Source organism: Melanostigma gelatinosum (genome assembly GCF_949748355.1).
Source record: "Melanostigma gelatinosum genome assembly, chromosome: 15".
Taxonomy (NCBI): domain Eukaryota; kingdom Metazoa; phylum Chordata; class Actinopteri; order Perciformes; family Zoarcidae; genus Melanostigma; species Melanostigma gelatinosum.
Window position 1 is genome coordinate 5,087,064 of NC_136648.1, and position 27,941 is coordinate 5,115,004.

Consider the following 27,941-nt stretch of genomic DNA (forward strand, 5'->3'; position numbering starts at 1 on the left):
CCTCTCAATTACTAATATCGGAGCAATAGGAGCTACGGTTATGGGAGTTTTGATGATTTGTTTGAGAGGTGTTTCCCTGTTTTATCTCCATGAAATGGCTTCAGGCACACAGGTGTTCGCGATTGAGCCAATTAGTGATGTTGTATTCATGACGACTGTGTAGATAATGGAGATTTGGATCAATTCAAAGGCAGCTAAACCTGAAAATAGCATACATGCTACACTGATATTGCACATGTTGTACATATAAACATTAAAGTTGTAAGATGAAAACACCTCCCAGACCGGACAACGCCGTGGAAGCGACCTGTGATACAAGGTAGCCCCGCCCCTAAAGCATACCCTGCTTTATGGTCTAATTGGCTCTAAATGGACCATCATTTACTAAATGAACATCATGCTGTATTGAAGAAGACTTGAAACTAGAGATTGAGACCATGAACTCATGTTTACAATATTTGCTGATACATCAAGAGAGAAGTAGAGTCATTTTCTCATAGACTTCTACGCAACCTGATTTTTGCAACCCGAGGAGTCGTCCCCTGATGGACATTGGAAAGAATGCAAGTTCAGTATTGGCTTCACTTTACAGAGCTTGAGGTTTCCATCTGGTGAGGATCTAATGTCCATGCTAACTGTGACATACTGTCGGATAATCAGCCAGAACTACTAGCAAAATGAAAGGCTCCTTAAGACTAAATTGTTGAACTCCCATTAGATTCATTTTTACTTCCGGTGTTTTGGAAATGTACACTTCCTAACATTGTTGTCGTGCCCAAAAGTGCCCCATAGGGATTTGGCTGGGGCATGAGTTAACCGATTCTGCCTTTGGCTCCAAAAATAATTGCGTCAACCTTGCTCGTAGCACTTTTTCCTCTCTCCAAACAGTCTGCAACATCTTGAGATCAGGATCCAAGGCCAGCCCACACAACCCCAAGAGGCTGACAGGGAGAGGCTAAGCAAGCCCCCAGTTACACGCCAGTATAACATACATAATGATTGTGAGAAATCAGATGAGGAGGAGGAGGAGAAAGGAGGACAGAGAGGAGGGGAGGAGGGGCGGAGGAAGGAGGAATATAGAGCTGGACTGAGGCGGAGAGAGACAGAGAGAGAGTGTTTATTTAAGTTTTTCGTCTCCTGACTCAGACAGAGAGCAGACTACAGAGGATAATGAGAAACAGATCTTTGGTGGAGAGGGAGGGGAGACTCAAGAGGAGGGGTGAGGAGGAGTTGGTGGGGAGAAGAGAGGAAGGAGGAGTGGGGTAAAAGAAAAAAAGGAGAGGAAAGGGGGAGGAGAGGGAAGAGTGACAGCCAAAAAAAGGGGGGCTGTCATGTTCATCGCCACAGGAAATAGGCCCTCTGTGTTCACTAACTGACAGTTAACATCACAGCCCTGGTGGTCATGCAGCCGGCCTACAATAGCAGGTTAGTGAGCTGCCATGAGTCCTGCTCATGATTGGAATAATAATCATATTGTTTTTGGGTTATATGTGTGAAAACGTTATTGATGTTGAGGATGCTATGGAGATCAACTGAATTGAAGTGTGGGGGGGATGATGTTTGGATGATGGTAAATAAGATGTAAGTTGTAAAGACAAGCCACATTTGGCAGGTTTAAAATACGTGTTGGTGTATTCAGTAAATGTGAAGTGAGTTTGAGTAAAAGAGAAACCTCCAGAGTGAGTGAGGAGGGGGGAGAGGAGGGAGGCTGGAGGTTGGGCAGGGGGGATTCATGACTGACAGGCACAAGGTCCTATGGGGAATGAGTAACGGACCGACTGGAGCTGGGAAACCCACCCAAAGGCAATTAAGGGTAAAGGACGACAAAAATATTTGATAAACTTTTTTTTCTCTCCGTCTTGAACGGAGGAAGAAGAAGCCACTGGGATGGCGATGGAGCTAGAATGCAAGACCCCGGTCTATATGGGAGATGTGTTCCGGAAAAGATTGTGAGATATCCAAAGCAAAGATCTGATTTGGACCGCAAGGCATCCAGGCTGAAAAACGTAGTGGCAAATACTCGAACAAGAAGCAGTCCTCATCGTGTGGAAACCGCTTGGAAAAGTTCCTGAAGTTACATCAAAACCTTTCGTGAGGATGGATATTTGCGCAATGGCACGCACATAGGAGAAAGAGAAAAAGTGTTTGGAATATCTCCGGGAAACTCTTTTTTCGAGGCGCACCAAGGACGTTAAAGTCGCTCTATCCGACGCAGAGAGACCACTCTGTCTGTATCCTGTCCTTGCTGCCGGAGGGCGATGGGGGCCGCGCCGGGCTCGGGCTGGGAGGAGGGAGAGTTTGAGTTCAAGTTGGTGTTTGAGGAGGACCCGCAAAGCCAGGGGCCATCCCCGGCGCGCATAGCCGAGCCGGAGAGCTCCGTTCCCGGGGAGGAGAGTGAGTGCGCGCTGCTGCACCTGGAGTCCTCCAGCAGCACCAGCCTGGGTTAGAGTCATTTCTTGGATGATTGAATGTGTAGATAGAGGAGGTCTGAGCTGCCTGACAGTGTGGCTTATAATGCATGGGAACTTGTGTGTGTGTGTGTGTGTGTGTGTGTACGTTGCATGTGCTGAAATGAGGGCCTTCATCTGCATGCCTGACTGCACTCAGTGTGTGTTTGAAAGTGCACGTGTGTGCGTGCCTCTATCTGTAAGCATGTGAGCATGAGTATATTGTTGTTGTGTGTTTGTTTTGTGTGTTGTGTGCATATCCGGCTGTATTCCTTTTGTGAGTGCATTTGCGCGTGTGTGTGTGTTTGTGTGTTTGTGCATGCGTGCGTGCAGCCCCAGACTCAATGTGTTTCTAATCAGCTGTGCGTGTGAGTAGAGTTAACAGCTGCCATCTGGGAAGGAACCTCAACCTCTGTGTACTGAACAGGCACCAACTACACACCTCCCTCCCTCTTTCACTCAACCTCCATCTCCCCCATTTTTTCACTCCACACACGCACAGACAAACACGCACGAACACACCTTGTATCCTCACATCCACTGTCTTATTTGTTTCCCACCCACACTGGCATACAGTTGTATTTCCACACCGAAGGCATGAAAGTGAAATGCAGGAGAAAGAAGAGAGCAATTCTTCACTATAGGTGATAAGTTTGAACTTTTCGGAACATCACTGCAGAGTTTTGTCATTTCTCCTGACTCAGCAGCACCTCTGGTATTAAGATGTATGTCCTCAGCTCTCCATATCTGTTGATGCAAACCAGTGGTATACAACAAAGCAATGTGGACTTGCCACCTCTGGTCACGGTTCGACATGTCAAAAACATTTTTTGAAAGAGTTTTAGATGCCTAAAGAGGTCAAATGTATGGCTTTACCGATCCACCTATTTTCTTTTCTGATACCTCAAATCAGAATGTCTGTGGATAAAGAGTACCAATCCAATACAAGTGCTCTACTTTCCCCCACATTTGAGATCTGTACTTCAAGGAACTCGTTGGAATCAGTTTTATATTACCATGCGGCCACAGATTGGTGTGGTGTTTAAAACTCAGTCGGCAGTACGAGATGACTTTATGAAGGTAAATTACACTTTTATAACAACATTGATGAAAAAACTGTATTGAATTAATGTGGTCGTGTTATGTCATGTCCAATAATTGAGGACTGTCCAAGGCCTTCTTAAAATTATTCAGTAATTCTCAAAAAAAAGCAACCATTAGAGAGAAGTCTGAAAGCAGAAATGTTAGACTTGAAGGAAAATACGTAGCATGAGAGGGGCATCTATCGTAAAGAAAAGGAATATAATAATGAGAATTTTTTCTCAAGTGTATAATCACCTGAAACCGAGAACTGTTGTCTTTTTTTTACCTTACAATATGCGTTTGTATCTACATAAGGAGCTGGTCCCCTTGACGGAGATGGACACCATGTTTCTACAGTAGCCCAGAATGGACAAACCAAACAATGGCTCTAGACAGGGTCAAATTCTCCTATACGCTTGGCACACAGGAGCAGTTTCTGTTGGTTGCAATCTGCAAACTCACCACTATGTTGCCCAAATCCTGAACACTGCACCTTTAAGATGAGGCTTTCCAAAAGGAAGGGAACAACTGATAGTGTACAATAACTGTAAGGTACATTGGGCAGTGAGCAACTCTTCTGCTGGTCTGAGCACAGTGAATTATTGTTTCCTGATTATTAGATTCCTGAAGAGGCAAAATTATCCATTGTTTTAGAAGAAAAAAGCAAGAAAAGCCTGAAAAACTACCGTTAACGTTTGTGTCCAGTGCAGCAAAAATATATCGTTTTTGCTTTGTTGTCCTGTTAATCATCTTGCGACCCCTTGTGGGGTTCTTGTTTCAGTTTTTGTGAAAGGTTCACCTCAGGACACAAAATAAAATATTGCTTGAGATTAGCTTTGTTGTGTTCAATAAGTGTTCGGTACATTTTCGTGGCTCGTGAACTTCTCTGCTGGTCTGCACAAAAACATCTGAATCATTGTTTCACGTGAAAAGAGAAGTTGCCTCAGCACTACAGCTTTAACCACTTGGAAATATTTATGTTGCCAGGAAACATTTGAAGAGATTTTTCACCCAGAGTCTTAATTTGTTGGCAGTTGCTGTTGTGTGTCAGCGTTGCCCAAAATTTGCCTGTAGGGCCCGTCGCCACTGCAGCGCAACAATGACCAGTTGGAGCCTCGCTCATTACAGAGTAACTACTGTTTGGCTTCGTTTTGGAGGCCGACCACACCACGTTGAGGAAATGTTGTGGTGAGGACTGTGGTCTTAAGGGGTTCTATCCCCATTCGAATGATTGTTGAAATTGTTTAAAACGGAGATGGGGAAAATCCCCAAATCATCAGTCAAGATGAGCAGAAGAGTTGGGTTTGTTCTTAGTGGTGTGACATTTGGATCAATCAGCCAAATGTTTGGTTACAATTCCCACTTCAGCCTTTTAGTTACAATAAATGGAAAGTATGTATTATCATAGTTCTTAACACTCAAAGTCGATTTTAAAAAGGTGTTTATTAAATTGTTTCCATATGACAGTAATTTAAAACCAGATTCGACTCTGTCATGCAGTTATTTTTATTACTGTGATGTACAGTATATTGGCACTTTTAGCAAATAACAATGTAAAAAGTAAATAATAACAATTTAAACAAAGTTAGTATTCATGTAATTCAACATAAATGTATTCAAAGGAACATTTTGGGAAATATTTGTTTGCTTTCTTGCTGAGAGATTGATTCAGATTGATTGGCTCTGGCTCATATTTACCCTACAGATATGAGAGTGGTATCAATCTTTTCATCTAGCACTCAGGAGGAAAATTAACACTTATATTCTGCCAAAAGTCAAGCTACTCCTTTACATTAAAAGTGACACAAATGTTGAACTTGAGACATTGAGCGTGCACTCCTTGAGCAAAAGTTCCAGTTGCATGCGTTTTCCATATGGCATCGATCAGTATAGGAGAGTTGATGTGTCATGAATGATGAAGGCATGTTGATGATAAAACCAAAAATGAATCTCTTCTTGCCACAAAATGTGTTCCCAGTATTTTGATTGACATCTAATGAGTCTTTCTCATGCCAGATGTAAAAGAACAGCACGTTTCGTGAGCTGTCATTTTGCGGTTATGAAAAAAGATTAATGGGAGGTCGCATGACCCCAAAACCTACAACATGTCACGATAAAGGACGTGTGTTATAGAACAAAAGAAAAGAAAGTAAAAGTGTATATTATGATAATGAACTCACTGTAAACTCTTCATTGGCAGCATTTCCTAATCGACATTGTTTTACCGAGTAAGACCAACTTTTTTCCCCCCAGTTGCCAACGAGAGCATGCTGTGAGTGCTCTGAAGTGTTTTCAAGCTGTGCTCTGAACTTGTGATGTTTGCCACTTCATTTTCTAAATTGTAATGTGGTGCCCGTGTTTGCCATGTTTTTACACACTCAGTCTGATTATTCTTCCCATCAGTTACAGATAACCACCACTCAATCGGCATCCCCAGCTCGCCACCGTCGGCCAATCAGCGGGCCGGGATGCATTCCCCGCCTCCACGGAGGGCCCCTGCCAGAGAGTTCAGTGGGACCTATGAGAGCCTGCCGGCACGCTCTGTACAGGTGAGACAACCTGTTTCCAAGTCCTGCTTGTTCTTAATGAGAGGGGGTTTGTACTTGAAAGCCTTAGTTTATGGACCATTCTGCAACCATTGCATGTTTTATAACTGAGCTTAGCCATGGGGCCCAGTGACATGTTGACTTTCTCCACACAATGACAAACTTTGCCACTGATTTAAAGTTATTCCAGCTACTGAGCAATGATGGAATGATCAGCACTAACAATTATAATTAGCTTCATTTATAACTACGCTAAGTCAACTTAGATGTCTTTGAAGGTTTAGTCAGAGTTTAAACATTTTGAGAGAGTTGCTTGTGAAGCTGGGAGAACTGTGCTATGATGCAAAACCTTAAAGTAAGGTATATTAGTACTAAATCATATTCAAGGGTTTTTAGGTGGATTTCTTACCTTCCAGACAGCCAATCCAAACAGTTGTTAATCCAAACACTGCAGTAGCTCTGCAACTAATTAGCTCTGCAACTAATTATGTTTTTCATCTTCAATCAACTACTTTTGGATTCTGTTTAATTCCTTAATTTAGGTTTGGAAAAAAAGTACATATACTGTAAAAATACAATATTTGGCATTTTGACTGATAACTAACCTGATTATTAGATATTTGTAATTTTCTCAAGTGAGTGTCACAAATTAAAGGTATCTTTTCCTCGCTCTCATCTTCCCTCCAGGTTTCAGAGTCTTATGTGGTCGAGTGTCCAAGCATCCAGATAACCACCATCTCCCCTGAAGACGACCTAGCAACCATTTCCAGTTACTGGGACATGGGGGGTGGGGGTGGGTGGGACCGAGAGCGCCTCTACCTCCCCCTGCTGGACCCCTTCACCTACCGCGACAGATGCCCCGGCTCCCTCAGCCCGAGTCCCAGCCCCGGCTCCAGCCCTTCCTCCCGCGGCTGGCTCAGCCCCGCCTCCAGCTGTGACTCCCTGCTGGTGGAGGAGGAGGAGCTGAACGAGGCCACAATCAATTTCGGGCTCTCGCCGTCCTCGAGGCCGACTTCTCCCGGGGGTAAAAAACGTAGAAACTCCCCCCTGGTCTCCCCTTGTACTTCACGGAGGGGTAGTTACTCAGAAGAACTGCAGGGATGTATCCTCGAGGGTAGAGACTCCACCCCTCAGTCGCAAGCTCCGCCCAGCAGCTGTGAGCTCAGCATCCCACAGAAAACCAGGAAGACGTCATTGGAACAGGTGAAGACGTTGGCTTGGTTTCATGTCTCTCAAAAGTGTTCGTCTCTCAACGTGAGGGATGATTCAAATAAATAAAAAAACTTTTTGTTTTCCAGTTGTCATCCAGGGAGGTGGATCAGGAGCAGGCTCCAGGCCATAGCTCCCCCTGCCCACTGCCAGAGACCCAGCAGACCAGGAGAGAGCCCCCTTCGCTGGGCATGGACTACCTCTCCGTGCCTCCTGCTCTCGCCTGGGGCCGGACTCGAGCCAGCGCCCACAGCCCTCTGTTCAGGCAAAGATACACAACCTACATATCTGAGAATATCCATTCAATAAAAACCTAGTTTGAAGATCAACATTCATGACATGATAATAGTTTCCCAAATATAAAAATAGCATGCAAAGAGAAAAAGAAAAACATTGCATGAAAAAATCTTCAACATCAGCTCACAATGCAGCAGGTGATATGCCTGCAGCACGTCACTGTGGTTGTATCTGTTCTTGCAAAAGGGAATAGCTTGTACATTTGAATACTTACAGTATTATTAAGCATTTATTCATTCAATTGACTAAATCCCTAAAGTCCATTGCACGTCATGCTTACATGTGTAAATTATAAATGAACATCTCATCACTTGGTCTGCAAAACTAGTCATTGGCTAGTCTGCTCCCTGCTCAGCGTTGCTGTCCATCCAATCCACCTGTAGGTCTAATGCCCTGCCGCCGCTCGACTGGCCGCTGCCGTCCCAGTTTGACCAGTACGAGCTGCGTATTGAGGTGCACCCCCGTCCACACCACAGAGCCCACTACGAGACAGAGGGGAGCAGAGGAGCTGTCAAGGCAACACCAACAGGACATCCTATCGTCAAGGTGAAACCCAAACCCGCAGATTCAGGAAGCTGCTGACAGTGACAGTGATTTGTCGGAACCAATGTCTTGCTTAGAAATGCTGAACAAACAAATATTCACAATGTAGTTGCAAATGATTTAACAGCTCTGATTGACTTATGTTAAATGTAATTTCTATCGAAGCTGAAGTAGGACTTTAGTTTGAATGTTGTATTTTCAAAACACCGGAACAAAGTCTCAGGACTCATGTTGTGGCTCACTGCTGTTGGCCTCGTCACAGTTTGATTTCACCCCTCACGCCATGTGTCTCTGTACAGCTGTGTGGATACACAGAGAGGAAGCCGCTCTCCCTTCAAGTTTTCGTTGGAACAGCTGACGACCGATCAATCAGGCCGCATCCTTTCTATCAGATACACAGGTACTGAACTGTACTTCTATTTAAAATCAAACCTATTGCCAAGCATACATTGATATTCAAGGGACACAGTGTTCTGTATATTCATCATCTGACCACTGTGGCTTTGAAAATTGCGTAACTTACCACCAGCTGCTTCTAGTGTTGGTCCAGGAATTTGTTGGCAACAGTTGTTCTCAATGTAACGTGCTCTGGAGGAGAACATCAGATTAACGTAGAAGATGTAAAACCACAGCAAAGACAGCTTCTTAATGTCCTAGTTTATGCTGCACACAGTTCTTTTCCATCGATGACGTATTTTTTGGATGTTAACAGCATACTATTTGTCTCTATTCCAGTGTGTTTTAGTAATCTGGACATTTTCCTTACCACAATGTTATTTGTTTCTAAGTAGAGCCTTGGTTGCTGAAAAATTTCACGTGACAAATAACCACAATGTTGCCAGTTCAGTTCCAGCCGGGCACCATTTCACATGGCCCTCTCTCTGCTACTGTTTCCTATCCACCTTTTAACTGCCAATAAATGAAATTAGTTCGAGGCAGCGTACTTCTTGGACAGGGAACCAGTCTATCACAGGAGGGCTGTTTGATTCATCGACTTGTTTCTTTTCTCTCAGGGTGACAGGGAAGATGGTGGGTACTGCCAGTCATGAGAGCGTCCAGGCGGGGACCAAACTGCTGGACATCCCCCTCAGCCCTGAGAACAACATGACTGCACTGTGAGTACAAAAGAGACTGGTGCATGTTTTTCAGCCTTGTACTTCAGTTTCAAGACTATGTTTAAGTCTACAGTTTATACTTGAGAAGCAGACTTATCATTTGTATTGTTTTAATGGACCAATGTTGAAGAGTGTGACGAACAAAAAAACAACAAATTTTACAAATCGTGTCGCAGCATCGACTGTGCTGGCATTCTGAAGCTGAGGAACTCGGACATTGAGCTGAGGAAAGGAGAAACAGACGTTGGGAGGAAGAACACACGTGTCCGTTTGGTGTTTCGTACCCACATGCCTCTAGCGCCCCCTGTCGGCCCGGCTGGTCGAGTCCTGGCTCTGCAGGTTGCCTCCTTGGCCATCGAATGCTGTGAGTAGAGAATACACCTTTACTTAATACTTACCGAATTAGTTTGTTAAAGCCACATAATGTAAGAACATTTATTTTTTTAAGACATACTGACTTTAAAGTTACTATAAGGAGCTTTAAACTGGTTATGGAACAGTTTCAATATAATACGTATGCCTCTATGGGACCTACATAAGTAAACGAGACCATCAGCGAGAATATTGTCTATTTCTATTTAGTTATTCTAAATGCTTATCGTCGGTGCCATCAGGACCCCTGCTGCAGTAGAATAACAGGTTTTCTAAAAGGACTCTGGTGCTCGGAAACACTTCCACTTTTGTCCACAGGGACCGCCAGAATCAACACAGAATGAAAGTTCCTTGCAGTAGCTTTAAATTGGGAGCACATTCAGTGGTTTAATTTGCCGGACTCTCCCTGCCTCAGCCCAGCGCTCGGCTCAGGAGCTGCCCGTCATCGAGTCCGTCAGCCTCACCTCCTGCTCTGTGGAGGGAGGGGAGGAGCTTCTGCTAAGCGGCTCTAACTTCCTGCCAATCTCCAGGGTCCTTTTCATGGAGCGAGGGACAGGTAAAGGTCCACAGAGGAGACATCATCCTCTCTAATGTTTCAGATCTTTTGCCTCTAACATCTTGATGAGTTGCTGACCGAAATGAAGCCAGTAAAAATATAGAATTGCGATGAGGACAAAATGATAAAGTTACCAAAAAATTGTTGTTGTTCACTGCCTGAAAAAACAAAACAGTGATACAATTCAGATCTGATCACTGAGACTGAAAATTCGTTTGAATTTATTTCAGTAATATTTAAGGAAATAACAATTCAGCTTGTTGCATTCAGTTTTCAACAGTGCACCCCAAATCCAGTGTAGATCAATACAGCTCAATACAGTGTTCTGGACTCTTACATATTTTTCTTTCTGTTTCAAAACAAGCAGCTTCTTTTGCATGTCTGGCTCCAGTCTTTCTGGATTCTCAGGTGAAGTAAAGATCTCAGTCAGTTTTTTTCCGTGGAGACTGCTTCATGAGCCGAACCAACCTGTTTCACTAAAGCTTTAACGTTACCTGCGACACAGTCAGAGCAAGTTACACTCATTCAACCGTCTGTGTGTTCATGTGTTTGTGTGTGTATCTGGGTTACACTTAATTCTACTTCATGTTCTCATCTATTAGATGGTAAACTGCAGTGGGAGGAGGAGGCTCATGTTGACCGTGACAACAGCAATGAGGTAATTTTGCATCTGTGATCTCAGTCCTATTCTGAACAAGTCTCTGCAACAACATGAACTTTCATTCTATTGAGATACAACTAAAGCAGCTGTAATAGTCCGTGTCCACACCTCTTTGGCATATCAGATAAATGAGGAGGTTTTTTTTGTTATGTCTTTGGATATGTGTCTTGTGTCCTGCAGCTGTTTTACCCTTCTATTAATATGTTTTATGGATGCAGCATATACATATCGGTAGAAGCCCAATCCATTATTCCAACAATGTGGGTCAATAAAGTAAATCCTGGATCTTTCTTTAAAGTGTTTGTTGTGCGTGAGAGTCCCCGCCTACAGCGACCTGTCCGTCAGTCGGCCGATGTCGGTTAGTCTTTACGTCTCCAACGGGAAGAGGAAAAGGAGCAGCACTCACTGCTTCAAGTATCTCCCCAGTGAGTGTCCAATCACACCTTATTCACCTCTGTTTCTCCTCCGTTTGTGTTAGTATTTCCAAATATTTATTAGACCTATCCATTAATATAAATGATAAGAATAAATAGTTAAAAAACATCATACAAAATTTAAAATTAAAAGAAATGTGGCGCTACCTTTATTTCTGAGAGAATTAACAGATTAAACTCCCGTAAAAAGTCACAATATACAAAAATATCAGACAACATTCAAAGAAGAACAATGAGTAAAAAATGTTAAAACATTATTTCCACCCATTACTTCAACAGTTTTTGCTTCTGCTCACAGTTATGTTCAAAGAGGAGGACCCGCTGCTGTCCCGGCCCTCTGTGCTGCCTCTGGATGGGGGGACTGTGTGTCCTGTGGGGGGTCAACCCAGGATGGACGGGGGCTTTCCCGTGAGAGGCGACCCCATGGCTGACGAACGAGGCCTGGGCTTCCACCTGCCCCCCTACCCCACCACCTACTCCCCTCCCATCCCCACTATGGGTTACCACGAGGAGTACTGCTCCAAACCAGACGCTGTGGTGGAGGAGCCCAGGGCGGCTCTGTCCGAGCGTCACCCCAGCTTCGAGAACCTGGAGCTGGGCTTCACCGAGCTCCTTCCCCCCTTATACCCCCGCGGCCCGCAGCCTCCCTCCCCCTCCCCTTCCCCGTGGCTGGACTCACCCTACCTTTCCTCCTCGCCCTCTCCCTCCCACTCCTCCTCTCTCAGCCCGTTTCCTGCCGGCAGTCCCATCTCGACCTCCCCTCTGCCTCCCATCCCCACCTCCCCTTACCCCCAGTACTCTGCTTATCCTCAGGATGCGTGTCCCTCACCTCCCTCCAACCCCAGCCCATATCAGGACATGTACTCGGCACCCTACTCCCACTACGAGGGCTGGGACCCCCAGGGAAGGGTGCTCGGGATGGGACATGGGGGAGATAGGGATGCCAAGATCCAGGAGTGTCCCCTGGAGTTTACCAGCTCTTCTATGCACCACATCACATTTGAAGAAGGTGAGTTGCACAAATTTGTCTTTATCTTAATGAGTACAGATGTCGAGAGGATGAACGAGGCTGCATTACAGACTTGTAAAGGACATACAGAGACCATAAAGAAATGTTACTATGTATCATTTATGTATGGATGAGTGGGAGGATGAATGTGTTGTAACATAAAGAGATTAAATAAAGGACTTTGTGCACAGCTGTTTATTAGTTTAATAAGACAGCAACAGATTTCTGTGTCTGTGATGTCACCATAGATATACATTTAAAACTATCATTTATGCATCGTTTATTTTTTTGTTGAAACTTAAATAAGATTTCCATTCATTCGTGCTTTGGTTGGAGATGCCCTCCATATCGTACCTGTCCTGGTAGTCAGTACTTTGTCAGTTACCGATTAACTGCATACTGAAAAACACTGGGGTTAAAGTTCAAACAAACAGAGAGATAAACTGTGATTTGGGTTTACACTCTCCATCAGAAGGGAAGACATTTGGCTGACTTAATGTCAATTTGAATGTTTCTTAAAGTAATGATAACTGTTACTTGTTCTTCTATCAGTGACAATCAAACATAGTTACTTTTGAGGCCAAAGTAGCATTTTATCTTTGGTTTTCATTTGATATGTGCACTATTGAGCTGCCGTGAAAATCAACATAGCCGACGGATTTGTTCAGGACGTGACAAGTTATTGAAATGATGCATTCCTTTCTTGCTGCTTTCCAAATAAAAGACTATAAGATTGTTTACAGGTCATATGCGTTGATTACCTTTGATTCCATAAGTAAGCTGAACAAGCTGCACCAATGGCATGTTGGTTTATGAGGTGGATAAAAGGATGGAGTCATTTTCTCTTTTCCTTCCACAGTGACGGAGTATATCGGGGAGGACATCCAGTCTTTCCAGTCAGCCTCACAGATGGACAACCAGCCAAACTGAGCTCAGAGCAGCTCGTTACCCCTGTTCCATATCATCAGCATCGTTTTAAATCTATTATGCACTTTGATATTAAGATCCATCGCTCCAGTTTCTTGTGATATTGGCCAGAGCGGTTACCAGGAGACTGTTGTAAAAAATGACCACAGGTAACTCTGTTATGTGGTTTTATAAAGGGAAACTAATGTTTTTAACATGTTTTCAATATAAATTATACAAGAAAGCACTTAGGTTTGTTGTGTCTCGTGTGTTTTTCTTGCAAAAAAACAAACAAAATGAATACTCATACAGGTTGAATCTAGAATAAAGGGACTGAAGGAAAAAGGCTAAGTCACTATGGAAAACGAAATGGCTCAACAACATATTTTGGAAGATGTCATATTCTCTACGATCCCACCTAACGATTTAAATATGTTGTTTTTTTCAAGAGATTAAATTGTTTATTTTTCCTTGAAGTGTCTTTATGTTGAGATTGCACCAGCAGAAACTTAATCCATCCTGCAGTAATAACACATTTCTCTGCTCAGTTCCTGGACGTGGTGGAACTCTTCTGAATAATGCCGACAGGATTTAGGCTCCTGTGGCAAATGGCGGTAATTATCTCTGATTTTCTTTTTCTGCAATGCCAGATTTAGGAGTAGTAGCTTAATTAAATGACTTAGGAGAAGAGAAAATGACTAAACGTGGCAAAGACTTAACTGAGAAATCAACTTAAGACAATGACTCAAGGTATCTGAATAGATGTTGAGCCTGTGCTCGGTGAGAAGGTAAAGTGTTGAGACAAAAGGGAGTTTGGCCTCATGAAAGCATGATGTGACCAATCTGTGACTGTCAGAGCTGTTTGAAAGGTTTGTATGAGAAATAGTTTGTTAGATCCTCTCGAAGCCGAGCAGGTTTGTCTTGAAGAACAGTGACACCTGGGGGGACTCGGGACCGGGAACGCCACAACAGTCCATAAATCAGCGACTGTTTGAGAAATCACTCATTCTGCTGTAAAGCTTCACAGGTCTTATTTTCTGCTATGTGTACTTTCTCCACTAAAAGGAGCGTGGCTACAAGAAAGACAGACAACAAGTGTTTAATTATTGCAAAACAGCAAAGGCAGTAAAAATACACCACCCTAACAAAAAAGACCCTAAAGTAGCATTATATGTTTTCTTGACAGTTTTATGGGTCTAAATGGTTCAGTGCAGCCATAAATGGGCATGTTGGGAGCTTCAGACCGAAAAAGCCTTATTGGTAAGGGATAGATATAGTCGGTGCAGAGCTTTGAACATCTTTTAAGAAGAACTTGTTGGAATCTGAAGCCGTAATTTAATCATGACATTCGCTTTTCCAGCTGCCTTCTTTTCCTCTCTGGCTGCAGCTCAGGAAAGGTAGTTACACGATGAAAGTTTATGAGAGGTGAATCTGGCAGCAGATAATAGAAGGGAAGAAAAAAATAATGCTGAAAATCATCTATTTGTTTATTAGTCATCTTTAGGGACCAAATGTTTGCACGGACATTTGGTATAAAACTTTCAAAAATACAAACTTTTCCTTTATTTAGACACACTGCTCTAACGATACAATTCCCTTCCTTAGAAATACTTGGAAATAATTAATTTCCCTAAAACTTTGAGCACCGTGAAGTTTGCTGACCGCGCTTGTTTCAAGATTTAATGTAAGTCTCATACATTCTGTAGCAACCAGCATGTGGAAGATTCTTTATTTCATGGTCCCTTGATGTAATGTTTAGAAACACATCAACTTTATTTATCATTACAGTACATTATCTGTGGAGCATATTTTCCCAGACTATGAATACGGTCACCCTGACCTTCAAAGCTGCTGAATGACCCACTCAAATATTTAATTTTCATTTAGCAGTGTTTCCAAAGATGCCAAAATATTTCTTCCATCATAACTTCTTGTGTTAATAGGAACTTGTAATCCCCTATCCTCCTGTCTCTCTCACATTGTCACCAGGGGGAGGTATACTATCAAACATCAGACGGTGAACTCATTGAGTCAGTCTGACTGACACATACAGGTTCAAGAAACAGCAGCCATGTGGACCCTTAATGGACATGCCTGCATGAGATCATAAAGAGCCTATGAGAAAACAGAATGGACCATTATGTCTAAACCCTTCATCAGTGGGAAGCTATAATCCCAAAAGACACGCTAACTATAGGATCAGTGACTATAGGAACACGAACTGCAGGATCACTGAGGTATGCGGGAATCACACAGAGCAGCCGGGCTGCTGCTGCCTGCTTGACACACTAGTAGTCACGAATTAACGTGTCATATCTTGTTTGAATCTACAAAAAACAAAGTGTGAAAAACACAAGACAAATGGCTTTATGGGGGATTATGTGCGGGACTATTTCTTGGCCAGGAGCAGAAACTTGCTTTCAAAGTTACAGTGAAATTACTAGGCAAGCAGCAGAGAGGAAGTGACTAAACCTGGAGAAGAAGTAGTCCCACGCATGAAACCACACCTTGTTGTGTCACAGACTGACCAGTGCCAGTGCCAGTATTGGTGAAATTTCCCTTTAAAACCATTAAAACCAAAGGATAGCATGACATCATTTTTACAACACAGTCAATGGTCAACGTAAGGTCAGAGGACAGAGTGTTGAATTAAAGTGAGCATATTAAGGAACAACCCAACTGTCACTCTCGTGGCTTGGAAAGAGAAGAGGGAAGTATCTATGTGGCAAGACGAGCCTCGGCACTGAAGGAATGACTTGCCAAGCTCTCAGCACATCTCTGTGTCTCTTCCAATGTATCATATGTTTTCAATCAAGACTTGTGTTGTCATTCCAGTGTGCTTGTTGTTACACACTTGTCTCGTGTTTGTGTTGAGAACAACACATCCGCTTGAAGACTGGAAACGAGATGCTGCATTTGTGACAGATTTCTTTCTATGGACTCTTTCATTTGAGGGTTGTATCGAGCTATTGTAGTGCTGATGACTTGCTCCCTTTGTTCTTTTTATGGGTCAAAGTGGGAGGTAGGCCTCCCCACAGGACTTTCTAGCTGTATATACCAGTAGCAAAGCTTTCTGGGAGATGGTGTAAAACAGACAAAAGTGGTGCAGACTCACCTCATGCAAGCAGAGATTGCCAAGGAGATATAAAGAAGGTGCTTTTCACTGAGACAGACGAGAAAAAACACAAAGACATTTGAGAAAAAAGCTTGAACTTTAACATTTTCACCCCCAGCAGCATGTGAATAATGTTTACAATCAAAATGAAAGTATGAATGCGATCATTATTCATTTGTGATGTGAGTCCTGATGTGGTATTTGATACATAACCTGAAATGTTGACAAATAAGCTACAAAAAAAAATTCAAACAAAACTTTAAATGGAAGAAGAAATCAGGAGGATTATACTGCCAAAACAAAGAATATCAGATATGAATTGATTAAATCAAACATGTTTTTGATTAAAAAAAACACTGTCTATGTAAAAAAAACATACTATAATCTACATTTATCTGTTTGGGATATCTGGCAGAAGTAAAACTAAACTTGAAGATCATGTTAAAAATATACAGTAGAATACAAAATGTATATTATCAGCCTCATATGGTTCTCACTTTTTCGTAAGCTAAATATATTATTATGGCAATTGTTTTTATCACTTCAAGGAAACTTTAATTAAATATATATATATATATATAAATATATAAATACATATAAATACATATATATATTATATTTAATAAATATATATAATAAATATAATAAATATATACATGTATAAATATTATATATATATATATATATATATATATATATATATATATATATATATATATATATATATATATATATATATATATATATATATATATATATATATATATACATATATATATATATATACAATAATTCAAACTTGAAATTAACTCTGCAAGCTCCGTTGCCTGTGGTGAGTTATGAAGTTGAGTAACAGTGTCCCTGCATTGTGATCCAGGCGCACTGATTTTGAACTTGCCAGTGGCTTTGTCTTGCTGTTGTAGCCGTGTTCCCATGTCAGAGGGTACAACCCTTCCTTAAACAAAATAAACTTCATGTCATGTCATTGTGTCATGACTGGTGTCTCCTTTCCTGGCCATAGATTTATAGGTGACTAAAATGTTCACAGTGTTGCACTCCTCCCCTCAGAAGCGGCGGTCACAAGTCATCAATCAACACATCGAAGCCCCCGTAGTGGAGCACGAGAGTCTGCAGAGAGCTGAAGGGATCTGAAGGGAGGGGCTGAGGGAACAGTGCGTTGAGACATAAAGTAAACAGGGAAGTATAAATAGTGTGCATGGAGCAGATGCAGATTTATACTCGGTTTACTTTCAGTTCAAACAATCACCTTTATTCTCTTAAAGTTAATTCATTTATGACAACTAGAGACAATTAAAGCTATCTTAGGCTTGTTAGTGCCACTTATTGTACAATTAGCTTGTGTATCTCACCTTTTTTTCCAGGGTCAAACCTTCATATCTATAAATTGTGAAAAGAGCACATTTGTGCGGAAACTAATGTTTCTGACCATTTTTAATGACTACCTTATATTATCTTGAGTAGGTATCCCATCCATTTCAAAGAGATATTTAATAAATCCAAAGTTTGTTTAATGCATGTGTTAATACTATAAATGAAAACAAATAAATACATTTAGGTGGTAAACAGGCCGCCGTCTTTTTTATCTCATCAGTTAAACAATGTGCGCTCGCCTCTCACATTAGATGTTATACGCAGGCTACAATTACCAGAAGTATGAACATTGAGGCTCCCACATGTGGCTCAAATGTGTACTGCAGATATGGAAGTATGTAGATATAAACCGCTCATTCTAAGGAAAGGAAAACCCAACGTTTCTTAGTTTCAGCTGACTATACATTAATAAAAACATAGTTATGAATATTATATTCCAATAAATCTCTCATAACGTTAGACACTGCTCCTTTAACTTAAAACAATACAACCAATCACAAACACACATCTGTTTAACATTTGGTTTTATTGACACACTGGATTATTTTCATACAACACTGATGTGGTATGCACAGTTGAAATATAAAAAAGCTGAAGAATATAACACTTACACCATTTAGAGAGAGAGAAGCATCTTTTCTGGTCTCTTTCTCCGAGTATTTATGACAGCAGTACAAAGCCAATAGACCCAATTGAAAACATATATACATGTATTGGTGTGAGGCTGGTGTTAATTGAATGCTTTGATATTTGGAGACACCAGACATTTAAACACACATAGAAAATACTAAAACGAACTGCACTTTAAGCATACTTTTCTTGTTGTTTCTTGCATAATTATGTTCTTTCCACGTATATCTATGTTCTTGCCATTGATTGTAGCTTGCAGATACAGGTACACATATATCATAACAGAGCAAAAAGCTAGCATAGCATTCATCTTAACAACATGTAAACTATTTTTGCTCTTCTTTAAATGTAACAGCATTGGAGCCGTGTAGAAATGACATGAACAATACAATGTGATCAACTGCTCTGCATACTGGTGGGAAGACAAAACAGTCAATTGCATCAATGAAATCATCAAAAAACAAAACAGAACTTTCTTGAAAGTCTTGGATTCCCATTTGTATGACGTTCAAATATTTTCTCCAACAGTTAAGCTCTTAACAGCTCATTATGTTTTCTACATTTTGTCCTCTAGCGAATACTGATCGGCATTTTTCTTTGTTTTTTCTTCACTTGTCATTATAGACTATGTTTACATGCATATATTTGGGATGTTAGGTTGTATCCTTGTTAAGAGTTTATGTTTGTATTTTACGATGGGCAATGATCTGCCGTCAATGAAAAAAAGATCCAGCAATCACATTCAGGTCTCTCACAATCAAGATTAGAGTCTGGAAGCGAGGTTTGACATTGACATGCTCCAACACATGAACAGAGAGCCTCAGTCATTTAGTTAATGACTCTCCCTCTTCTCTCTCTCTCTCTCTCTCTCTCTCTCTCTCTCTCTCTCGCTCTCTCGCTCTCTCTAAGGCCCGAAGCAGTACACTTTACACGAAATCAAATTTGGCAGGTTTGCAGAGGCAAAACTGTGAGTCTGGGGACAAAAGAACCCACAACATTTTGGTTTAGTTACCCAGGTTGACCAGCTGAACAGATAGTTCATAGATCCTGGGTCTGCCATTACACAAGAACTTTGGGTCCCTTCTACTTCTCCTACTATTTTGTTATACAAGTACTATGCTAAAATCAAATCCTTCAAATTTCAAAATTAAGTCCCACTCGATAACAACACAATAAACTATACCCGTTGTGGTCGAACTCCACGGTCTGCTCCCATCACGCTCCGTCACGTGGATGCCGTTAAACAAGACCAGAGTCGCAGTGATTACAGTAGCATTTGCTCGCACCACTGTATTTGACAGCAGTTCGACAGCCTTTGAAAACCAGCCAAATTCTATTTTATTTGGAGCATACTGCTGGCCTAACACCCTTTCTCCTCCCTTAAGCCTTGACAAACACCAGGCGGGAGGAGCAGATCAGGTCGGCGAGGTAAAGGATGAAGTTGACACCCGTGAGCACAGCCACAGCCATGAGCTTATCCCAACTGCACAACCCCAGCTCGGTGTTGCAAAAGTAGGGCCTATTTTTTGAACCGCCATTATTGGGGTCAAAGTTGAAGATGGGCCAGACAATGGTTGCTGACAGGTAGAGGACCACGGCCAGCAGGGAGTAGGCAGACAGGAAGCGTGCGAACGGGAAGGGGAGGCAGCCGGTGCACTCGCCTAAGCAGAACAGGATGATGGCCGCCGACAGGATGAAGCAGATGCAGTAGACGGACATGCAGTACTTGAGCGCATGGTTTCGGTCGTACACCAGGGGGTCGCTGATGAAGACGAAGATCATGCAGGCCACAAAGGTCTCGCAGACTTTCAGCAGGCCAGGGGCCGTTTCCATGTAGCCGGCCACCTCGCTCGGACGCGCCTTGCTGATGCTCACCTCGGCGATGTAGGCGATGGTGGCCAGGCAGGAGAAGACGGTTGTCACGATGCGGAAGGTGCCGACTTCACTTTGGCCTGAGGAGCCCTTGAGGAAGTAGAGGGGGAAGATGATGGAGGCGGACAGGCAGAGCAGGGCGGCGTAGCAGGCGAAGGTGATGGGGAAGTTCCTCCAGGAAACAGGAGCTCTGGTCTGAAGGCCGAAGAGCTCTATCAGGAGGACGAGCAGACTCCCGGCGAAACTGAAGGCCCAGCAGAAGATGCACCAGTCTCCGGTGCCGTGGTGGAGTCTGCCTCCATGCACGGCCAAGGAGAAGGCCACGCAGGCGAAGATCATGGCTGCCAACCGTGTCCATAGGAGGGGGCTGGAGTGGAGGACTATAGCCATGATGTATTATTAGATGTGAGAAGCTGAAATGGTTCCTGTGTTGGGAGTCACTTCCTCAGATTTATACCACCAGCTACTCAGAGAAGGCAGAGAAAACTGTAAGAAAAAAAAAAAACATTGAAAATAATTAGTTAGCAAGATTTTAGGAGTTTATGTCATTTCTCATGACCTGAAATGAAGCACATGATACATCCACATGAGGGCTTAAGCAGGCTCTGCACTCCTGCATGCCATTTTTCGAAAACACACAACGCTGTTATTGTATTTTTATGTGAAACTGTGAAAACACAATTTAAATCCACAAATAATGACTGAATTGTGGTCACGCTCCTCGCACCACATTGACGTCTGGTCAAATCATCTGGTGAACACTTCCCTCCTTCTTCACCGTTACTTTCTGCCCCCGCATCAAAGTCCAGACTGCTTTCTCAACAGCATTTCTGAGCTGAGAGCAGACTGTTTCACTCTGACATTCCTCCATGCTCATGTCCTCTAGCGGGCGTGGCGCCGCAACCTCCACCGACCCCACAGTGCGTCTGTCATCGTGCTCTAAACATGGCCCTCTTCACTTGTTCCACCCCCACTCTCAGGGACCTCAGCTACACGGCAAGATAATCTGAAGTCTGAAAAACATGGCTTTGAATCCAGCGCTGCCGGGTCTAAAAATCTGACCTTTATTGTGGAAACTGCATCTTAAGGGCCTGAAAACCTACTCTTACAAAGAGAGATATATGCCAAAGTAAAAGCACTTTTGGTTATTTCACATGAGAGATTTGTTGCTGGTTCTTTTTTGTGCTATTTGAAGTGGGCGGGGCTCAGTTGGAAAGAGATGATGTCACGTACTTCAGTGCGCCATTTATGATTTGTTTGAAACTCCTTATGAATAACACCTTGAGATATTTTATGCCAAACTTCAAGTGTGATTGTTGTTCATTTAGTCATGAATATTTAATGTTATGTAGAGAAATAGACGTCATGTTTTCAGAAGCTCTAAAGATAACTGTACCTCTGCACTAGGATTACTATTGTAACCTTAACTAATGTGGGTTTTGTACTTTGAGTTATCTGAGGAACAAATTCCTTCCTTCCTTCCGTCTCTCAACTGGCTTGACAAGTCCGTCTTCAGTTGCGTGTTTCCTCCACTTCCAAAATGATTTTCAACCAAGCAGCATAGCATACATTTAAAGTTAACACAAACATATTTCCAGATGCAGCTTGTTTACCATATGTAACTGCCAAGAGAGAACCTCTAACATCTCACAATTCAAAGTATCTTTTTTATATTTTTGCCAAGAGTTTAGTCGATGATTATTTCCTTTACTTGGTAAAATATGTAAAATTGACATATACTCTGTAAATTTAGCAGAAAAAGCTGTAACTGTAGCCACAAGAGACAATTAAAGGATAAGGGTAAATTATAACAGTAGCACAAGTAGAAAAGAGTCATAAAGCAAACCACTGCTGGTCACACCAGAGTTTGTTGGACTGAGCTAGGGTGTGTTTTATTGCTTATGAAATTAACTGGTCATTTGTGAGACTGATGAATGGGCTATTACCTCTTTTAGTTAGTCTCCTTTCTAGCTTAGGAATATGTTTTGGCTGCAGCTCGATTTGTCTGTTGAATATTTCTTCATTAAATTAATAATTGTTTTGTCTTTCAAATGAGTTGTTTTGTCACATATTCAACGTACAACGATATAAAATAGAGATAAATAGCAAATCATCACATCTGCAAAGCTGACACCAAGCTTTGTCTCTTGATAAATACATTTTAAATTGACTCCGATGCTGCACAAGGGTTGGCCATGTTCAAGAGGCGGGACTTAGTGAAGGATCAAATGCAGTTTTAAAATTGCTTTTGATGAGCTAATTGATTATTTGACTCATTTTTTCAGCTCCAGTTTTTCTCTAGTTTGCTTGATTTGGACATAACACTCAGATGTATTTGTTGCTCGCTCGCATGCCAAAAGAGATTTGACCAAATTGCGCCAAACTAAACTCCAGGCTTCATATTTTCAGCAACACACGAGTTCAGGTGTGAAAGTGGTTGCATTCATCTGTGCCCACTGCAAGGAAGTGAAGGTTTTTTCCAGTTGATACAAATGACTCAAACTGCAACTTGTTGTGCAGCTGCATGCACTATGATCTAATGAGGTTCCTGTCATTAGTACCTCCTCTACGATGGATTTCTATTGAACGTTGCTGCCAAATGGCGTCCATGTAAAGAAGCTCCTGCTATTTTGTTCCTACTGCAGCTGATGTTCACTCTGGGCAAGAACTCAAGTACCAATATTTTTTGTTCCTTGCTTCACAAAAAAAAAACATCTTGAAACATCTGCTCTGCAGAGAAACACAATTTTCAGCCATAAAATCACATTTAACAGGATAAGATGGACATTTTCACAGTGCAGAAACCCTCCGATCACACTGGCTGTCCTCCCTCCCGTCTCTCCTGACACCCATCACCCATCACCCACTTGGCTGCACAAGCGCTGCATTCCCCGTTCCCAGTTTACACAGGGAGACAGTTATAAACAAGGAGAAAAGGCCTGTTTACATTACTCCCATTAAACATCTATAAAATGGTCGAGGCTGAGGAGGCAAAAAAAGAACTGACCGGGTGGCGAGGTACGAATGAAAAGAAAATTTAAAAAAAGAGAGAAATGGAAAAAGAGACCCCTAAGACTCCTGCAGGAGCCGAGAGAGAGAGAGAGAGAGAGAGAGAGAGAGAGAGGAGGTGATGCAGGGGAGTAAAAAGAGGGAGGAACTCGGGGGAAGCCCTGTGTATCAGGCCACAGAAGGACACAGCTTAAACCCAGTGATGGAGTGGAATAGCAGAGACGTGAGTCACCAAATGGGCCCCTTTCTTTCACCACTCCTCCTTTTCTCTCCCTCTCTCTCCCCCCTGCCTCCTCCCTTATTTCTTGTAAGATTTTCCAACTCGCTGATGAGTTCCAGATGTGCTGCAGTCTGGCTGCGGCTGAACAACTGCTTACTTTGTCACATTTTCCAAGTTCTTTCATTTCCTCTCTTTCCCTTCCCTCCTCATAGTCCCATTTGGCGGCTACTCCCTCTCTTTTCCATCAGTTGTCCTCTTTCTCCCTCCCAGCTCAATACTCCCACTCCGGCTTTAAAGTCAGGGTACCAATTATGCTTCATGTAAAACCACTCAAAATAAACGTATACGGAGGGGTCGTAATGGAAAAATCAATCCCGCCACTCCCGCCCGCCATTACTTTGCTGCTTGTGGAATCAAGTCAGGAAAGAAACGGCCGAGGAAAATGGCAGAGGGGAGACAGAAACAAAAGAGAGAGAAAAGAAAGGAGAGCACAGTGTGGAAAAGTGTCTTTTCACAGTGCAGGGTGGAAAACACGACAGGATCACACAATCAGGGGCACTTCCCCAATTGGAAGAGGGGCTGCAAATAGGTTCACGCATCAGGCTTGCAACAGGACAGCAAACAGGATATGACAGCATCATGCTCCTCTGCACACTTTTCATACAGACAGCAGGGGAGTGTGACCTGCACACACACACACACACACACACACACACACACACACACACACACACACACACACACATGGATGTTCAGGAAACAAGTGTTTGTCTCAGGCAGAGCAGTCATGTGCGCTGCTTGTTTGGTTGTCATGACACAACATCACTAACTCGATTTCACCCATAAGCCACTTACTGAGGACCTGTGGGTCGAAGCACAAGGCGAGCTCTGTTGATAAACCATCCAACTGCGTGCGTTACAGATGCATGTTGGTATATTAGTGTCTGGCGTGTTGTGTGTTCACATTTGACCTTTTTAAAAACTGAAACAAAATCAGGATTTTCCTCCAGATTTTCTTTCTTGTCGGACTGGAGCACAGCATGCAAACCATCACGAGATACTAAATCTCTCCTCTTTTCTTGGGTCATTGCTTTTTTTCTGACCAAGCAACGAAGAGGGGATCTTCGATACATTTCTGCATTTAAATGAATAATTCGTTGTTGAGAATCGTCTTCAATAAAATTCAGGTATTACCGTAACCCAAAATCCAGTAAATGTCCCCATAGAGCAGGAGTGTCCAAACTACTACAATTTTTAATTGGCCCGCAGCAACTTCTAAAAATATAATGTAATATGGCCCACACTTGAAACTTGCGCTTGACTGTATTGTACTTCTTAGTTTCACCACTAGGTGGAGATACTGTGTTGAACAAGGCAGCTTCTCCACAAAATAAGAGCAATCAAAGAAACTTTTAGCCCCGGATGATGACACGTTCTACACTGGTGCCGCGCGAGAACAGAAAGTTAAATGGCAGTTAGCTCAATAAGAGTATTTTTTTCCGTGCAAACAAAACACAAGAAAAAGTCACAATAGCAGCCACGAGGTAGCTCAACTCATTGCCCGCCACGGGAAACCTTTCTCAGATGGTGACTTCATAAAACAGTGCCTCACCAAAGTCGCAAGTGCCCGGAATAAATGCAGGAATTCAACAACGTTAGCGTGTCCAGAAACACAGTTGTGCGGCGAATCGAAGACTTGTCAGCTAACCTAAACCATCAAGTGTCAGATAAAGCAAGTGCTTTTGCTTTTTACTCCATTGCATATGATGAGCGCACAGATGCCACAGACACCGCACAGCTGTTCATTTGTTTGCGGGGAGTTGACGATCATTTCTGCATTAGGAGCTGCTTGATTTTAGGAGTCTAAAGAGCACAACAACAGGTAAGGACATGTTTGAAGCTGTGTCAGATGCAATTGACAAGATGGGACAAGCTGTGTGGAGTTATAACAGCTAGGGCTCCAGCTATGAAAGGCGAGCGCAAGAGAGCGGAGGTGAGGCTGTTAAAATGCAGCGTATCACCCGCCAACAAGCCCTCTGTGCTCAGACAGTCCAGCTCGGCGATGTGATGAACACGGTTGTGAAAACTGTCAACATAATTCGAGCACGAGGGCACTCTACGCAACTTCAATGTTGCGCACTTCCCCACGCAGTCCGAAGTCAAATGTGCTTTTCCAAAGGCCAACCTTTCTGCTGAAAGGGGGAAATACGTGTCCGTGATAACGTCTCTCGTGACAGAACTCAGTCAGTGCTTACGTGGCGGCTGGTCAACAGAGGGCGATAGGGCGCCGCCCCACCTTGAGCCACAACAAATAAAATAAAATGAATAATAATCATAATAAACTATACAAATTGTCAATATTCGTGTTTTTGAAATATGGAATCACCCAGTAATATGTGTAAAATATGATATCTGCGGTAAATATATGCTTTTCCTGCATGTCCTCTCTGCGTGTGCACGTCTCAGCAGCGCTGGAGAAACTGCCCAAAAGAGCAGTGAAGCAGTTTAGCCAATTGCTGATTAAAGATATAAATGTGTGACATACAATTTAGCCAATCAGCGCCCTCAAATAGATTCAGCTTGGGGCAGAATCGGTTCTGCCCCGAGCTGCGCGTTCCCGTCCGGACGAGTCTCTACAGGCGGGCGCGAGCTCCAGCGCGAGCACTACTCCTCCAAGACCCGTTTGAGAGGAGAACTTTGAGGAGAAACTGCAGCGCTGATATCAGATCAGCCTGACCTCACAATCAGACAGCAGACTGGCAGGAAAGGGAAGCAGTACATGCGAAGCTACCAGCTGTAAATAAGATGTCCTGACGTGTTTGTCAAAGTGTTTTTTTTCATGTTGGAATAAATGTTAAATATTTAACTGCAAAGTAGCAATACGTGTTTGATACCTTCATTTATTTAGCATTAAATCATACTGGGATGTTTGCTGAAATTGATTGGATGTGGCACAGCCCTACCTAGAACACGTTCCACCAGCTGCCATGGCTTTCAATATGTTTCTCTCATTGAGAGAGACATCGAGCTGTTCTCAACTCCCTTCTATTTGAATAATGAGTCTGTTCGGCTCAACATACGTGAGCAAACATCTCTGTTAAATCTGAACAAAAGCACATTGAGAACCAAATTTGATTGATTTTGCTCACTTTAACACACTAGGGGTGAGGCGATCGGACCTGAGTGGCCCAGCCCTTGGTATATTTTTCTGTATGTGGCCCTCAGTGAAAAAAGTTTGGACACCCCTGCCATAGAGCATTTGAGCACTGTGTGTGTGTGTGTGTGTGTGTGTGTTGTGTGTGTGTGTGTGTTCGGCCCCTGCAGAGGTTCATTCATTGGCAGTGAAGGTGGGTGTGCCGCCTGCCACACCCTGCTCCCACCACTCTACACATGACAGACCACTACACACAAAATGACCCCAAACACAGAAATACATGTCAAAAATTGAATTTGTTTTTGTAAACTGGGCTGGAAATACATATTAAAAACATCAAAGTCTCTCACCACAAAGATCCTTTGTTTTAATTAATACACAAAAAGTACAATAATGTGTATATAAGTACACCAAGATGCAACTGAGAAATAAATGTAGTCCTGTAAAATATTTTCTTTTACTCTTACCTCTTTTTGTTGTGTTTTAGCTACATTTCCAAACTTATTTCGACAATAAGAAACACAAGCTTTACTTTTTAACACTGTGAAAATGTCCTCGAGCATAAACACACTGTAACTGCTGATTGCATCACATTCCGATTGCATCTCATTCGAGTTAGCAAGATGCAACACGTTGCAGCTGAGCGAGGTCTGTTACTTGTTAACGCTAAAAGCACATATTAAAAAAACAAAACCGCGAAATCACGACATCGAGTTGTGTATGTACAGCTGTCATGAAGTTTGATCTGAAAGTTGTTTACCTTTCTGGTACTTTTGCAGCGGATATAGTGTCTCGTTTCTTCGGGACATCCACCGTCAGAGAATCGTAGATCGCGACTCCTCGGCTCCGTGACTGGACCAGCAGCTCAGAGAAGCAAATCCCCGCCCAGCAAAACCAAATTAGGCATCAAATGTCTGCACAGTTATTCACATCTGTCTCAACTCTCCTCCTCCTCCTGCTGCAGCCTGCAGCCCGGCGGGACACATTCAATGCAGGGCAGCAAAAGTTTATATGTACAAAAGCAATCAAGGCATGCAGTTTAAAGTGAGGGTAAACTATTGCTATATATATATATATATATATTACAAAAGTGTCATGAATGTCTAGCTCTTGTATGTGAAGACGGATGTAATGTGTATAAGCTTCTAAAAATAGTTTTTTATTGATCCTTGTTATTGGAAATAAAAGTGCACTTTAGTCTGTTGATTTTTTTCTTATCATCCGATGAGATTGGGCAACACCTGATTCATTCAACGATTCATAAATGCACTAGGACTGAATACATCTGGTAAATTGTGTTACAATTCATGAAAATGCAAGATGGAGCCTATACTTTAATCCCTAAAATGAGGGATTTCATTTAGTGCTATA

The 27,941-nt window shown here is 42.6% G+C and overlaps 2 protein-coding genes across 2 annotated transcripts; one reads left to right on the top strand and one right to left on the bottom strand.

The window, feature by feature from the left end:
- The first annotated feature begins 1,819 nt into the window (after positions 1–1,819).
- nfatc4 (nuclear factor of activated T cells 4) lies at positions 1,820–13,512 on the top strand. Its single transcript, XM_079284273.1, has 13 exons — positions 1,820–2,442; positions 5,934–6,079; positions 6,764–7,279; positions 7,375–7,550; positions 7,966–8,128; positions 8,425–8,525; positions 9,139–9,240; positions 9,417–9,604; positions 10,028–10,168; positions 10,771–10,826; positions 11,128–11,254; positions 11,562–12,272; positions 13,132–13,512. The coding sequence occupies exons 1-13, from the start codon at positions 2,259–2,261 to the stop codon at positions 13,200–13,202; spliced, it is 2,682 nt and encodes an 893-aa protein (XP_079140399.1). The 5' UTR covers positions 1,820–2,258; the 3' UTR covers positions 13,203–13,512.
- Positions 13,513–18,192: 4,680 nt separating this feature from the next.
- Positions 18,193–27,453, bottom strand: myadmb (myeloid associated differentiation marker b). The gene is made up of 2 exons (XM_079284526.1): positions 27,331–27,453; positions 18,193–20,673 (listed from the first exon to the last, which is right to left on the bottom strand). Exon 2 carries the CDS (start codon positions 20,575–20,577, stop codon positions 19,696–19,698), a length of 882 nt encoding a protein of 293 aa, XP_079140652.1. The 5' UTR covers positions 20,578–20,673; positions 27,331–27,453; the 3' UTR covers positions 18,193–19,695.
- Between the last annotated feature and the right edge of the window lie 488 nt (positions 27,454–27,941).

What these genes read in the sequence shown, in the direction of transcription:
- nfatc4 (XM_079284273.1), top strand. Translation starts at nt 2,259, where the DNA reads ATGGGGGCCGCGCCGGGCTCGGGCTGGGAGGAGGGAGAGTTTGAGTTC. An exon ending in GAGAACAACATGACTGCACT is followed by an intron (nt 9,241 to 9,416) that starts GTGAGTACAAAA and finishes ATCGTGTCGCAG; the next exon opens with CATCGACTGTGCTGGCATTC. An exon ending in CTGCTTCAAGTATCTCCCCA is followed by an intron (nt 11,255 to 11,561) that starts GTGAGTGTCCAA and finishes TTCTGCTCACAG; the next exon opens with TTATGTTCAAAGAGGAGGAC.
- myadmb (XM_079284526.1), bottom strand. Translation starts at nt 20,577, where the DNA reads ATGGCTATAGTCCTCCACTCCAGCCCCCTCCTATGGACACGGTTGGCA.